This window comes from Globicephala melas, chromosome 1, assembly GCF_963455315.2.
Source record: "Globicephala melas chromosome 1, mGloMel1.2, whole genome shotgun sequence".
In the NCBI taxonomy this organism is placed as follows: Eukaryota; Metazoa; Chordata; class Mammalia; order Artiodactyla; family Delphinidae; genus Globicephala; species Globicephala melas.
In genome coordinates this window covers 172,285,217-172,298,964 of record NC_083314.1, presented here as the reverse complement: position 1 = coordinate 172,298,964, position 13,748 = coordinate 172,285,217, and the positions used below count along the sequence as shown (strand labels likewise).

The 13,748-nt window shown below is 55.9% G+C and overlaps 1 protein-coding gene and 1 long non-coding RNA gene across 2 annotated transcripts; both read right to left on the bottom strand.

Moving 5' to 3' along the window:
* Window positions 1–586: 586 nt before the first annotated feature.
* Window positions 587–3,743, bottom strand: CAMK2N1 (calcium/calmodulin dependent protein kinase II inhibitor 1). Its single transcript, XM_030876271.2, has 2 exons — window positions 3,462–3,743; window positions 587–1,906 (listed from the first exon to the last, which is right to left on the bottom strand). The coding sequence occupies exons 1-2, from the start codon at window positions 3,625–3,627 to the stop codon at window positions 1,836–1,838; spliced, it is 237 nt and encodes a 78-aa protein (XP_030732131.1). The 5' UTR covers window positions 3,628–3,743; the 3' UTR covers window positions 587–1,835.
* A 50-nt stretch (window positions 3,744–3,793) lies between these two features.
* LOC132598322 (uncharacterized) lies at window positions 3,794–11,359 on the bottom strand. Its single transcript, XR_009566342.1, has 3 exons — window positions 10,626–11,359; window positions 5,159–6,307; window positions 3,794–4,806 (listed from the first exon to the last, which is right to left on the bottom strand). It is a non-coding gene; the product is annotated as an uncharacterized lncRNA (long non-coding RNA).
* Window positions 11,360–13,748: the final 2,389 nt, after the last annotated feature.

Genomic DNA, 13,748 nt, shown 5'->3' with positions numbered 1-13,748 from the left:
CAGGAAGACAAAGGTGCAGGGCAAAGAGTATAGGTCCTCCTCAGCCCTGCCCTTGAGGACGGGTGGCCCAGGATGAAGGATTACCTGGGCATCTGATGCTGAGTGCTACTATGTGCTGGGTGCTGTGTGAATCTTCCCAACAACCTTCGAGGTAGGAGCTGCATTAACCCCACTTCACAGATTTGGAAACTGAGGCCTGAAGAAGTGAAGGGACTTGCTCAAATTCATAGAGCTAGGAAGTGAAGGAGCTGGGATTTGAATCCAAGCCTGCCAGCCTCCAAACTTTGCCTTTCACGAGGCTGACTCCCTGCCAACCAGCACACCAGCCTCCTTCTCCCCACACCCCACCAGGGATGGCAGAAACCCAACAGAAGTTGGGAGAGCCCAACGCAAATCCAAACTGGACGCACTTGCCCTCCAGGGATGGCCTTGCCACTCCAGCTTCTTTCCTATCACCTGAGCCCAACCCACGGTGGCCTCCACACCACCTTTTCGCCTCACAGACCAAAGCTACCGTTCCCGCCTTCCCATCTGCAACCAGCAGACAAAAAGCAAGCTCCCTGGAACCAAAGCCGAGAAAAGAGAGTGAGACACAGGAACAGTTCTTTTATTGTACATTGAAGAAATAGCCCTGTGTGCTGGTTAAAGGTGCAACATACAGAATATTGAATTAAGAAAAGAGGCAACAGGGTAGGGAAAGGAAGAAACCTCTTGAGGTCCAAAGTTGCAAACAAAAAAACGGGAAAAGATTCCTCACGCAAGAGGCATTTTTGCAAATACCATGCAAAACAGGCAGCTGGTGTGCCCTAAGAGAACCCCTATAAATAACAGAAAAAGACACTCCAAGCATTCCTTTACGTGAACTCAGAGCACAGGGAAAAGAAAAGAAACCAAAATGCCTTTTGGCATTTCAAGATATTTGGCACTCTTGTGATTACATTTTTTTACAGTCCATTAAAGAGAATAAACGGACACAATATTAGAGAAAAAAACAGGCTGCTCACACAACAGACTGCAGGAAGAGGTTAGAAAAAGCTCAAGCATTTTTTTTTCTTTGTTTTTTTTGTGGTTTTTTTTTCCTGACATATAAAATGTGTTCATTTGCATTAACTTGGGCAAATAGCTCGCAGCAACAAAGAAACACAAGCTTTACAATTCATTTTAAAATAAAGCGATGATTATTTTCTAGGTATGATTCCTTAGAAAAGTTCTCGTCTTGTTTTAAACACATTCTTGATAACTTCAAAAGATGACCAAAATAGAATGCAATATCTATAGAGATCATTTTCTGATTTTTTTTTTGTACATCCAAGGATAACAACATAAAAAAATAAAACTGGACAGCATTTCACATCCAAGTGCACAGAATCATTTTTGCAAGATTAAATAATGTAAACATTGGGAACAGCCAAATCAGCGAAGAATGCCAACACCTCAAAACACCCGGTGTTGCTGCTTCATTATTTAAGTGGTTCAAAAACCAGATCTATAATTGCGCAATATTCACTGTATAGAAAAAGAAATGGATATTAATTTTGACAAATAGCTGCAACTGAGACTTCTCTTTTTATTTCTTTATGTATATATATATATAGTGATTTTTTTAATTTTTAAAAATTTCTTTTTAATTTTTATCTTTGCAAAGAAGCCCAGAGCCTTCTTCTCACGCCTCATCTGTCTCCCGGCCTGACACGAGATACAGGTTGCTGATTTCATCGTGGGTAGCAAGCTAGTAATAAATTTCAAAGTGCTTTCTCTTTTCATGCTTTTTGCCAATAACTGATATCGCCGTTCTCATTCTTATTCTCTCCCTTAACTCATTGTCTTTAGGGGAGTTAGACACCAGGAGGTGCCTTGTCTGTCATATTTTTCAGCACGTCATCAATCCTATCATCTTCAATAACAACTGCAAAAAAAGGGGGAGAAAAGGAGAGGTGAGCGCTCTTGGGCCTAGCCAGGGGTCCCTAAGTTTCGCTTTACGCCCGGGTCGGAGGGGCGGGTAGACTGAGGAAAGGAGAGGGAAGGGGTCTCCACGCGTGCTAACACAGCCCCCATCCTCTTCTGCTCGGCCAGGGGTCCCTCTGCTGCTTTCCTCTCAACCACTCCCCCTCCCCCAGGCCGCGTCCCAGCATGGTCCTGAGAAGAGGAAGCGAAGAGAGCACAAATCCCGCAGCCCTGGTGGCAGCCTAGGCGCGCACCGGCCTGGTCCTCACCCCGGCCCCCACCCACCCTGGAGGGCGCATTTATTTGGAAAAAAGGCTCCTGGGCGGGAGAGGGAGGGGAGGGAGGAGCCACGGGCTCCGGGCCTGGGATCCTCCCGGGTGCCCCGAGCGCAGCGCCGGTAGCCGAGGCGGGGTGCTGAGGTGCGCTGAGCGAGGAGGGACGCCAGGGGCCGGTTGCACAGCGCGCAGCCCGTCGGGGATTCTGGCCTCGCTTGGGCCGGGAGCCCCCCTCCGCGCTGCCAGCGGGCTGACTTGGCCTCTCCGCACTCGCAGCTACAGAGGTCGGAGCCTCCCTTCGCTGCCCGCCGGCGGCTCGCCCGCCTCTCCGCATCTGCCTCTCTGCGTCCTTCACCTCTCTCACTATCTCTACCTAGCCTCGCCTTCCTCGGTCCCTCCATCAGTCTCCCGGCGCGACGGTCACCTATCGAGGTCTCTGGGCCTCTCTCTGTGTCCGGGGTGTCGGTTGCCCTCATTGTTTCAGCTGCTTTTCTGTCCTCCCCAGACTTGCGTTCCTGGCTCGCTGTCTTTCCGGCTCTGACTCTCTCTCTCCTTAGCTTTGTCTCGGTCTCTGCCCATCTCGGCCTCCCCGCTACTTCCCCCCTCCGCCTTCCTCCCTATCTCTGCGTCTCAGTCTCTCACGGCAGCTATCGGTCTTTCTCATTGTCCCCGCGCCTCTGGAGCTCCTCTTAGAGCCCCCGCGCGTCCCAGTCTCTACGGGGCTTTTCTAGCTCCTGCGCCGAGCGCCCAGGCTCGGCAAACCCCCTCCCCCTGCCAAGGAACAATGAAAAGCCGGTGTGATCCGAAAGCCCCTCGCCTTCCCCGCCGGAACCAGCCCTTCCCCACGCCGTCCCCGGGGAGCCCTAGGACTCCCCCCACCCCGGGTTGTAGATCGAGTTCAGCTGCTACTACACTGCGCAAAAGGGGCGCAAAAGGGGCGGGGGCAGGGTATAAATCAAAAAATCAAACTTTGGGAACCGGGATATAACCTTTCAGTCCCTGCTGCAGCGAGATGCAGCCACGCCCCCTGGGTGACCCCAACGAGGATCTAGCTGAGGGGGAGGGGTTCCCGAGGCCAGCCGGAGCTGAACCCGCAGTGCGGGATCCCCCCCCCGGTCCAATTCTGCGCGATGAGATGTTAGTGGGTCGGAACGGGCTCCCGGGTGCGGGAAAACCCCGCAAACCTCCGCCAGGCCTGGGTGCCCGGAAAACGGGTGTCGGAGGAGGTGGCCGCGAACTCACCCCGCTTGCTCCGGCCGATCTGGCCCAGCTTGGGCGGCCGCTTGTTCTGCCCGGTGCCGAAGAAGTTGTTGGTGTCCTGCAGGCGGCAGGAGAAGATCTGGCCCACGTCGCCGCCGTCGCCGTAGGGGCTCAGCTTCTCGTCGCCGTAGGGCAGCACCTCCGACATGGTCGCGTCCGGGGGCTCCGCGGCGGCACCTCCTCCGCCCGCGTCCCCGCCCGCGGCGGACAGGGTCAGCGGCGCTGGGGCCGGGGACGGCCGGCCGAGGACCGCCCGCGGGCTGCGGCGGCGCTGGCGCCGGCGAGAGGCCGGAGGGCGCCGCTGGGGCAGGAGCGCGCAGCCGGCCCGAGCGACCCCGCGAGCGCCCGAGGCTGCGCTGCGCTGCGCTCCGGCTCGGCGGCGCGCGAGTGGCTGCTGCTCCGGCAGAGGCTAGCAGGACTCACATCCTCGGCGCGCTCGGGCGCTGGGCTGGGGCCGGGCCGGGCGGGGCCGTGAGCCGGGGGAGGAGGCTGTGCCAGCGAGCCCCGAGGGCGCGGGGCCGAGGAGGGCGCACCCCGGGAAGCCGGACAGGCCGGTCCTGCGGCGAGTGCGGGCGGCGGCGGCGCTGGTTCGGGGAGGCTGACTGGGGAGCTGCGAGCGGCTGGGCTGCGAGGGGTGGAGGGGGAGGGGAGCGAGGGTGGAGGGAGGGCACGGGTGGGGGGTGGGAGAGAAGCCCGGAGGGAGGGAGGGGGAAGAGAGAAACCGAGAGGGAAACGGGGAGAGAAGCAGAGACACAGAGAGAATGAGAGGCAGGGGAATCGACCGAAAGAGAGAGAGGAAGGCAAGAGGGAGGAGAAGAAAGGGCGGAGGGAACGACTAGATCAGGATCGGAGAGGGAGAGGGGAGAAAGAGAAAGAGGGTCGGAGAGGGAAGGAGGAGAGTCAGAGCGAGGAGAAGGAGGCCGGGACCGAGAGCCAGCCAGCGGGCGAGCTGCGAGCGAGAAATGCCGGCCGCGGCGCGGAGGCGAGGCCGCGGGGGGCGGTGGGAGGGCAGGAGGAGGGCGGGGCGGAGGGGACCCGGGCCGCGGGGACAGATCCCTGGAAGCCGAGCGACGTCACGGGGCAGCGCAGGCCGGCCCGGGCCTCGGCTAGCTTCCTGCCCCCGCCCCCAGCACCCGCGTCCCGCCCGCGCTGAGGGGCCCCCCGTGAGCCCCGCCCCGGCCCGGCGGCCTCCGGGCGCCGCCTCCTCCCGCGGGGTGTTTACCGGGTCCCGAGCCGGTGCGCGGCGGCTCCGCGCGGGACCTGCCACCGGCTCTGCCTCCCGCGGAGAGCTGGGGGGAGTGGGGATTCCGGGAGCGGGAAGGGGAACCTACGACGCACACGTGGGGAAGGACAGATGGATGCAGGTCTCCCCGGAGGCCAGATGCTGGGGTAGAGGTCGGAGGGCACTCGGCGACCCTCGGACACGGTCTCCCCCGCCGGCGCCAACCGGGGAACCCCTTGCCCCCATCACATTTGCGCCCCACTCTAGACTCTCAGGGCCCGGCCCCTTGGGCCTCACACCCTCCCTCTCCCACTCGGTTCGCCCTGGAAGGCCCTGCTCCCAGCCAGGTCTCTCGACTCGGGCTCCCGCGGGGCCTCGGGGTGGAGGCGGATGGGGGGTGGGGAGGGCAGCCCAGCCTCCCCGAGGAGCGGGGAGCGCCTTCTTACGCCGGCCTCACCAGGGATGCCCGGCTCTTGGCGTCCACTGCCTCTGCCGGGGACGTCCCGGGCCTGCAGCTCTCTGCCCCTGGGGACCTCCCTTCCAGCAACTGCCACGAGCCCTGGGGAGAGACTGAGGCTTCTGAGCCGAGGAGCGGGCTCTGGATCCCGGGAGGGAGACTGGGGCAACCCCAGGGTCCTGGGAGGCGCGTCTGCCGAGCAGATGGTAACTCCGAGGGGGCAAGGTGCGCGAGGAGGGCTCGTTATCCCCGCCCAGCGCCGATAGCACCTGCTCTCCCCCTGGAGACCGCCTTCACGCGGCAGGACCAGCCTGACCGCAGAAAGAGGCAGCCATCCCAAGGTCATGCAGTTTGCTGAAGGCAGGGCAAGGAAACACATCTTGGTCCCCTGGTGAGTCTCAACTGGCTCCACCAGCTGCCCTGCAAGGGGTCCCACCAATAGCGAAAGAGCATCCTCAGGTTCACTCGCACCTTAAATCTAGGACTCTGGGTGAGTGGTGGGCTGGACGGAAGGGGGGAGGTGTTTTTTAGTGACAAAACATATGGTAGAGAGGCTGCCTGAGAGGAGCCAGCCCAGCCCCTCCCCCAAACTGTGTAAAGGGGATCCCAGGCCTCCAGAGGCCAGGCACCCTGGGGAGAGGCGAGGAAGGGGCTGAGAAACCGGGATGCAGATGGACTAGGCATGACCTTTGGATTCAGGCCTGGGTTTGAATCTCAGCCTTGTCATTTGCTAGCTGTGTGACTTTGGGCAAGTCACATCCCTTCTCTGAACTTCCATGATCTCAGCTGTAAAATGGGACATGGGGCTAGCTAGCATCAGGCTCTCGGGGCCTGGCTGAGCAAGGAGGTGCACTAAACATTTGCGAAATGACTTAATGAGGGAGAAAGAACAGTAGCACTTCATTCATTCCCATTTCAGAGCCGTCAGAATTGGGAGGATCCTTAAGGAGGACCCAGTCCAGCCTCCTTCATTTAGAAATGGGGAAACTGAAGCCCAGAGAGGGTCAGGGGCTTTCTCCAAATCCCACAGCTTGTCAGTGGCATAAGCAGCAGGTCTCTGGCCTCCTTTGCTCCACTCCACAAGCAACCTGTCTCCATTCATTAAGGCTTTTCCAAGTGTTTGCTTTGAGGTTAACACCAGGCCAAGTGCTGGAAGAGAAAACAAAAGCATAACAAGCAGGATGATTGTTACAAGAAGCTCTTACATTTGTATCAGTCTTTCTATTCCTCCCCACCACACCCCAAAGCATCTTCACATCCATTATCGACCTTGCTTCTCAAAATAAACACCTTTTGAGGTAGAAAGAGGAGACAGTGCATGCCTGTTTAACCGTTAGCGGAAAGAGTATGTGACTTGCCGAGGTCACAGGCTACCGATGGAACCAGGAGAAGCCACTTTTCCCAGCTGTGATTCCGGGCCCCTATAGGGGACATCCCGCAGTGGTGACAGCTTGCAGGGCTGAGACCACTCCACTAATCTCACACTCCTCTGGCTCCTTCTTTACTGCCGAGTAACAAAGCAGTGTTCACGCTGAGTAGCTACCACAGTCCTCCTGTACTGAAGGTCCGCAGAAAGGCACAGAGAGGGCTGACGAATCCCTGCACACACAGCAACTGAGAGCAAAAAGAGAAGCTGGGTTTTACACCCCATCTGTTTGCATGTTTACCTTTCCTTGTTCCAAATAAGGTTAAAGGTGGCAGCACCACACCTTCCTAACTCAATACCCAGCCCCTTACCCACACATTCCTCTCAGGCACATGGCATTTTACTGTCAGAAAGGCATTACCATGACTGTTCCCTTCCTAGAGGCTCCCTTTAGCCTCCAGAAGTGGCAGGACTGGGACAGTCAGACCCATTTTACAGACAAGGTTCCTGAAGGGTAAGTGATGCCTCCAAGGGCACGCAGCTCTGCGAGGGAAAGTGTGAATCAGTATGGTATTCCTCCACCTCCACCCCTCCCAACTGTCTCCATTTCAAATGCCTCACTCGGTCCTCCATTTGTTCATCCTTCAGTGGGCCATGCTTTACTCTGGAGCCCTAGACCTGGATGCACTCACGTACCCTGGGGCTCCATCCCTGCCTTGCCCCACAAAGCCAAGAGGCTGGCTGTGAGCCAGATGCCCAGGGCTGTGTTGAAGATGCCAGGTCCAGATGGAGGAACGGACCAAGTAAGGCAGGAGTGGAGACCACTTTCCCCACCACACATCAAGGAAACCTGGCGGTACACAGTCTAGTGAAGTAGGCCAGGGTGACGGGGATGGCCTTCACTGGGCAGCCAAGATCAAGTTCCTACTCTGTCATTTCCCAACTCTGTGGTTATTTCGCCTCATCGTGCCTCAGTTTCCTCATCTGTCAAATGGGGGTAATAATGATTTCTACTCGGTGGTTCGTTCTAGGGAAGATTATACATGTATCGTATGCCTGGCACACAGTAAGTCCTCAGTAAACATAGTTCTTATTATTACCTGTTGACTCTCTTTGTGACCTTGAATGAGCTGATTCTCGCCTCTAGGCCTCTGACTCTACATCACAAAATGGGAAACTTGGAGAAAAATCACATTTTTTTCAGCTACAAAATCAACCAGATCTCTCAAATCTAAAGTAGATAAAACCTGTTTGAGGCAAAGGTGGGGGGGTTTCTCCTTCAAACCTCACCTGAAATCTCCTTTACCAAACCCTGGGACTCCAGCACAGATGTTCCAGGGTTAAAAATACATATTTGCAAGGCCCTGCTGTGCCCTGAACCCTGCACTAGTGTCGATGGGATGGAAAAAGGGAAAGTCAGCCCCAGATGGGTCTCCGCATAAAACAGATGCTCTGCGTGCATTTGCTCCCCTTATTCCCTTCCCCTCCCTCCTACCCAGATGGGGAAACTGAGTCACAGGCCATGGCATCAGAGGGTAATGGCGAGACTTAGAGAAGATGGTGGTGTCTCAGCCCTGGGTGCAGGGCATCTGCTGGCAGCTCAGGCCCAGTAACCCATGGGGCGGAGTGCTGGGAATGCTGAGCCTTGCCAGGACTGGCTCAGACCCTCGATGGCCCAGCAGGGGAGGCCAGGATGCGGTGTCATGGCAACGGCCAGCTGGTCACCTCCAGAGAGTCTAAGTGGCCTCCAGAAGGGTACTACCACTCTGAACCAGGCCAGATAAAAACCCACATCACCCCCACGCCTCTCACCTCGGGGACTGGAACCTGGGTGCAGCCCGTTCCCCACCCGCCTTGAAAGGCAAGGCTTCTGCAGCCCACCTCCGCACCACGCCTGTGTGCGTGCACACACACATGCACAAACACACACAGTGAGAGAAAAGCATGTTAGCCGACTGGGGGTAGCTCAGACCTAGAATCAAGAAACAACCCAAGAATAGTTCACTCACCTTCCCTACATTCAGCAAACAGTTGTGCAGGACTTTTGTGGCAGGCAGAGCCCTTCCCCCCAAAAGTTTGCTTTTTTTATTTAATTACCAAGACCCTTTCTTCAAATAAAATCTTACAAGGAACCTCCAGAGATAAAAAGTAGATAAAGGGCAAGCTGCTGGGGAGATAGGGGCTCAGGACGCCCCCCTTCGGGCCCCTCATACTCCCCAGAGGGTCTCCAAAGAACGCCCAGAGTTCTAGAAGCCTCCGCATGAAACCAGCCCTAGAGTTCATCTAGTCCCACCTCCTCCCGTCACAGGTGGGGAAAGGGGTGCCCATGGGGCGGGCTGGAGCCAGGTCTCCTGCTCAGGGTCTCACACCCCTGCTTCTCACTGTAGCTCGGGACTGTATCTGGAGGGAAGCTCCAGACGCACACACAATCAGTCAGTCACAAAATAAAATGGCTTTTTTCAACGATGAAGTCTGCTGGGTTCCTTTAAACTAAAGAGGTCCGAGGGTAATTTTTTTTAAGATTTTATTATACCAATAACCCACAAAGTGAGAGTCCCATGAGCTCTTTAGGAAAACTTCAGAAATAGTGAGGACACCTGGGGGGAGCTGAGGAACTTAATCTCACCAGGACGTGAGAAGGGATCACCAGTGTCCCAACTGCACTGTCCTCCCCCCACCCCAGTCACTGCATGTCCTCACACAGAGGATGGCGGTGGGGTGTGGTCCTAGGACCTCTGAGAGACCAGCCCCGAACGAGCAGGTGGGAGGTGCTGGGGCTCCGTGTCACCCTGGGAAGCAGTTGCCTCACTCAGGCCCAGGCCAGGAGGAGAGGAGAGCCGAGAGGCCAGGCACCATGGCCATGTCGGCACGACTCCGGCGGGGCAGGGGTGCAGACGAGGGCAGGTACAATGCTAGCCTCATGGACAAATGGTGGAGGCTCAGGAGGCTGGGGACCGTGGTCTGGCTCCAGAGCCTGGGCTCTGCATACCAGGTTTCTCCCACCCAGGCTCCCGAGAGGCCTGAAGTCCCCTGACTGAAGAGCCCCTGACCTCACCAGAAAATGAGCTAAGCAAATCGCGACCACTAATGGGGACTAAGGAGGAACTGACTCCATCAGGCTCAGAAACGGTAGCCCTCTGACTGCCACTCTCCCACCCAATCTCTATGAAGCGCTTCCCACGCCCCGGGAATACATTTCCACGCTTGACAACCGCAGAAGGTGGCTGGGATTGTCATCTCTCTCTATGTCCTCCTTAGGGGCTCTGAGGCCAGAGAAGTTGAGTGACGAGCCCAAAGCAGCACAGCCCAGGAGAGGCAGCAGGTCTGACTCCAGGCCGAGCTCACAACTGTTGGGTGACACCACTTTCCTGAGGATACCTGGGAGTCGGGTGCGCAGAGACAAGCCTCTTCTAGTCTCTGCACCTCCACCTACCCACAAACTGAGGAGATGTAAATCACTGCCCAAGCCTCTTGCAGGCTGAGGACCTCTCTGGGAATCTAATGAAGAGATGGATTCTCTTTCCCAGATACAGAAAATTGTGTGCGCAATTTCCAGCGGATCTCTGAACCCCAAAGGCCCTTCAGATAAAGAACGCAGGACTGGATCCCGTAAACGACACTCCCCACCAGTATCCTGTGACAACAGAAGAGATTTTTACACCTTAAACCCAGGCGCCCTCACCCTGACTCTCCCCCAAACCTGGGGTCAGACCTGTGTGGGCTCAACCCTGGACAGAACGATGTGGCCATTGACCTCTGAGCTCAGGTTCCCAGCGAGGGGACTGGACATGCTCTGGACCCTTGGGTTCCCACACGATGTTATTCAAGCACGTCCCCCACCACCACCACCACGGATGCAATATCATTTGATATCCGTGATAACCTGTAAGGTTGGCAGGGCAGAGAGGGGCATTTTCCCACTGCATGGTGGGGAGAAGTCAACCCCAAACGAGAAAGATGAGCTGCCCGATCGGAAACAGAGCCAGGACCGAGACCCCAGGTCTCCCAAGGACCAGCTCAGAGCTCTGTGCGCTGCACCTGGTGACAGCAAGTGAGATGAGGGTAAAGCAGAAGTTCAATCCCAGCTCCACCCCTTCTTACCTGTGTGACCTCCAGGCAGTCACTTCACTGTCTGAGCCAGAATTCCTCTCAGCTGTAAAGTGGGGGTAACCAGATCAGCCTCAAGGGGAGATTGGGAGGATCAGATGAGATGCTGATTGGGTCACTAGGATAAGAGGAAGGGACAGCTTCATGCAGTGAGTCCCACTGCCCAAAGCCCTCCAGGGCCTGCGGGGGCCGAGAGAAGGGCTTTCTCTTCCTAGAAGAGGAACTTCCTATGTAGTAGGAAGGGTAGAAGCTGGGGGAGCGGCCACCGCAGGGCACAGAGGCCCTCCGCGCCCTGCCCCGCCAGAAGCTGGGCTGAGCAGGGGATCCGGAAGGAGGAGAGAGCCGTCTGGGAGGGTAGGAGCCAGGTGCAGGGGAGACAGATGTGAGGAGAGACAGACTCACAGACAGCATCCAACAGAAGGAGAGAAGCTAAAACAGCCTCAGAGAGGAAGACAGATCCACACGCAGAGGAAGAAACTTTCGCACACTCAAAGGCAAGAGGCAAACAGCGGCAGATGAGAGGCAGAACTGCCAAGCAAAGCAGTTCCCGGTTCTCTTTCCTTGCCGAGAAGGGGACAGAGAAACTTGACACATAGGAGGGAGGGAGGAAGGCAAAGACAGGGCAGAGGAGAGGACAGCAAGGGAAGCGGGCCGGGCTGGGAGAAGCAGGATTTCTCCACTAAGAAAGCTTCTGGGGAGAAAATCAAAATCTATGCCGTACAATTTTTTTAAGCCTCCTTTACCAGTGTGAAGTCATCTGGGTATTTTAAGAACATGCGATGCATTATGCATGTCTCATTTTTTGTTGAAAGAAATCATGGTTAGTATATTTAAAGATGTGAATGCCTGGAAAATTATAGGGAGAGAAATGCAGGATTCTTTTCCCCTGAGTTTTCTGGGTTTCTCAGAATTTTCACATCTGCACCTGGCTTCCTGGTGTGTTGGGCAGAGAAAGGAAGGAACCAGAGAGAACGTTCCTGCTTCTCCCCTTCCCAGCCTGTGCGCGGAACCTGGGATCAGCAGCCCAGGGTCCTTCTCAGGCTCTTCTCTCAGGCCTGTGCCCCATGCCTCAGGAGAGAGAAAATTGCACCCGCCCTCGGAAGCGCCACCTCAGTTTCTCCCGCAAGGCCTCCAGCGGCCTCAACCATAGGAGTACAGCGCCACCTGGAGGTCGTGGTAGAGATTGCAGCATGAGCGGGCTCCCATCACAAGCCCTGGGGTGGGGAAGGGCAGGAAGAAATGCAGACTGTGAGCCAACTTACTGCAAGCATGAATGAAGCCCCATCCTATGAAGCACCTTAAACACCAGGGAAGACCATGGAAGGGGGAGGCTGAAGTTATGGCAATTTGGACGTTAATATTAGTATGACTTCATATGTACCCTGCTCTCCCCAGCCTAGAGACCACTCAGGTTCAAGACCCAAGGTGCCTGGTGCACTAGGTGCTTAATAAGTGCTTGTTGAGTTCAGCTGTGGCCCTCCAGGGTCACAGCCCAATCCTAGAGGAATCTGGATTTGAGGCACCTAATGTGAGGCAGTGGCTCTGGCAGGGACACAGGGTAAAGGTCGAGAGCTGAGGGCCCTCCCCCAGGCCTGGGCAGCCCCTCTGACCAGTGCCAGTGTCCCTGGCTTGGCCTCACGTGCCCCATTCTAGGGGAAGGGAAATGCCAGGTCCCTCGGCTGGCATCTGAAGAACAATAAGGCAGCAGCTGCAAGAGAAATGACTAATGAGCACCCCGGGGAGCGATTCAGGACATCGTACATGGAAACTTAGCTCATTCAAAATTGATAAGTTAACACTATCTAATTAGAGAGAAAATGTGCTGATCTCCCGGGCTTTCCGGGAACGTGGCTCTGAGTCTGCAGCAGGCAGCTCGCCTGAAGAGGGTCTTCATCTCAGGGCTTCGAAACTGCTCTCCCTCCTTCCTCATCCACTCGCTGTGTCACAGACATGCAAAATGGCAGAGCTGAGTGGAGCCTTGGGGAGCGTCTAATCCAATCTGCTCCTTTCACAAACAGAAGTGAAGCCTAGAGTGGTTACATCACTCCATTAAGATCACACAGCAACAGAGCCAGGACCCGAGAGAAAGGCAGCCTCTGGGCTCCCAGTCCGGACCATTTACCACCACGCAATGACGTTGTCCTGACTTTCCTGTGTAGAGCCCTCAAAGCTCTGGGCAGGTCATTGGACGTGATGTTTCTCTTACACAATCCATCTTGGATCTGGGCCCTCAGAGAGGCCCTTCCCTTGTTCCTTACAACCAAGCCATGGCCCTCATCTCCGGTCCAAAAACCAACTCCCACAGGCAGCCTCCCAGGATTGCTGGCCCCGCATCCACTATCTCATTCGTTGGTTTTCTCATTCATTCCATGTACTTTCAGTGGTTAAGGGCTCGGGCTCTGGAGTCAGACTGCCTGGACTTAAATCCTGTCTTTCTTGGGTGCTCGAGCAACTTGACCTCTCTGGGCCTTGACTTCTTTTTCCTTAAAGTAAGAATAATACAAACACATAGCTCACAGTGAGGATTAAATGACATTGATCGCGTCCAGTCTTTCGCCGGTACCTAGCAAAGAGCAAGCCCTAATGTTAGCTCTAACGAGTATAGAGTGATGACCTAAAAAAAATTGTGCTGGAGCAGAAATAAGATACAGCTTCTGCCCGAGACATGGGTTCAGAGCAGGAACAGGACTGGATTATGGAATCTCAGGGGAGGGGCACCTAACCCCGCCTGCGTGGGGAAAGTCAGGGAAGGGTTTTCTGGAGAGGACACCTAAAGCTGAGTTTTGAAGGGTGAGGAGATGTTAGCAAGGTCAAGAAAGGACCAGAATGCCAGGGGCAGGACTCGGCAATAGCAAAGGCTAGGAGGCAGGAACAGCAACGTGTTTAAGGAAGCTCATCGGCTCGGTGTGGCTGGAGCCACAAGTGTGAGAGAGACAGATGTGGAGAGGCTTGGAGAGGTGGCCAAGGGCTGGGTCACATGCCTTCATACGCCTTGCAGGAACCAGGGCTGGACCCTGGAGGTGACAGGGAGCCAGGGGAAGGACTTCAAGCAGAAGAGGGACGTGGTCACATTGGTGTTTTAAATAGATCATTCTAGGCTCTGTGGGGTAGGTGTTC

Excerpts from the sequence above, each read along its gene's own strand:
- CAMK2N1 (XM_030876271.2), bottom strand. The coding sequence starts at position 3,627 with ATGTCGGAGGTGCTGCCCTACGGCGACGAGAAGCTGAGCCCCTACGGC. Across the intron at positions 1,907-3,461 it reads GATCGGCCGGAGCAAGCGGG|TTGTTATTGAAGATGATAGG; the intron begins GTGAGTTCGCGG and ends CTTTTTTTGCAG.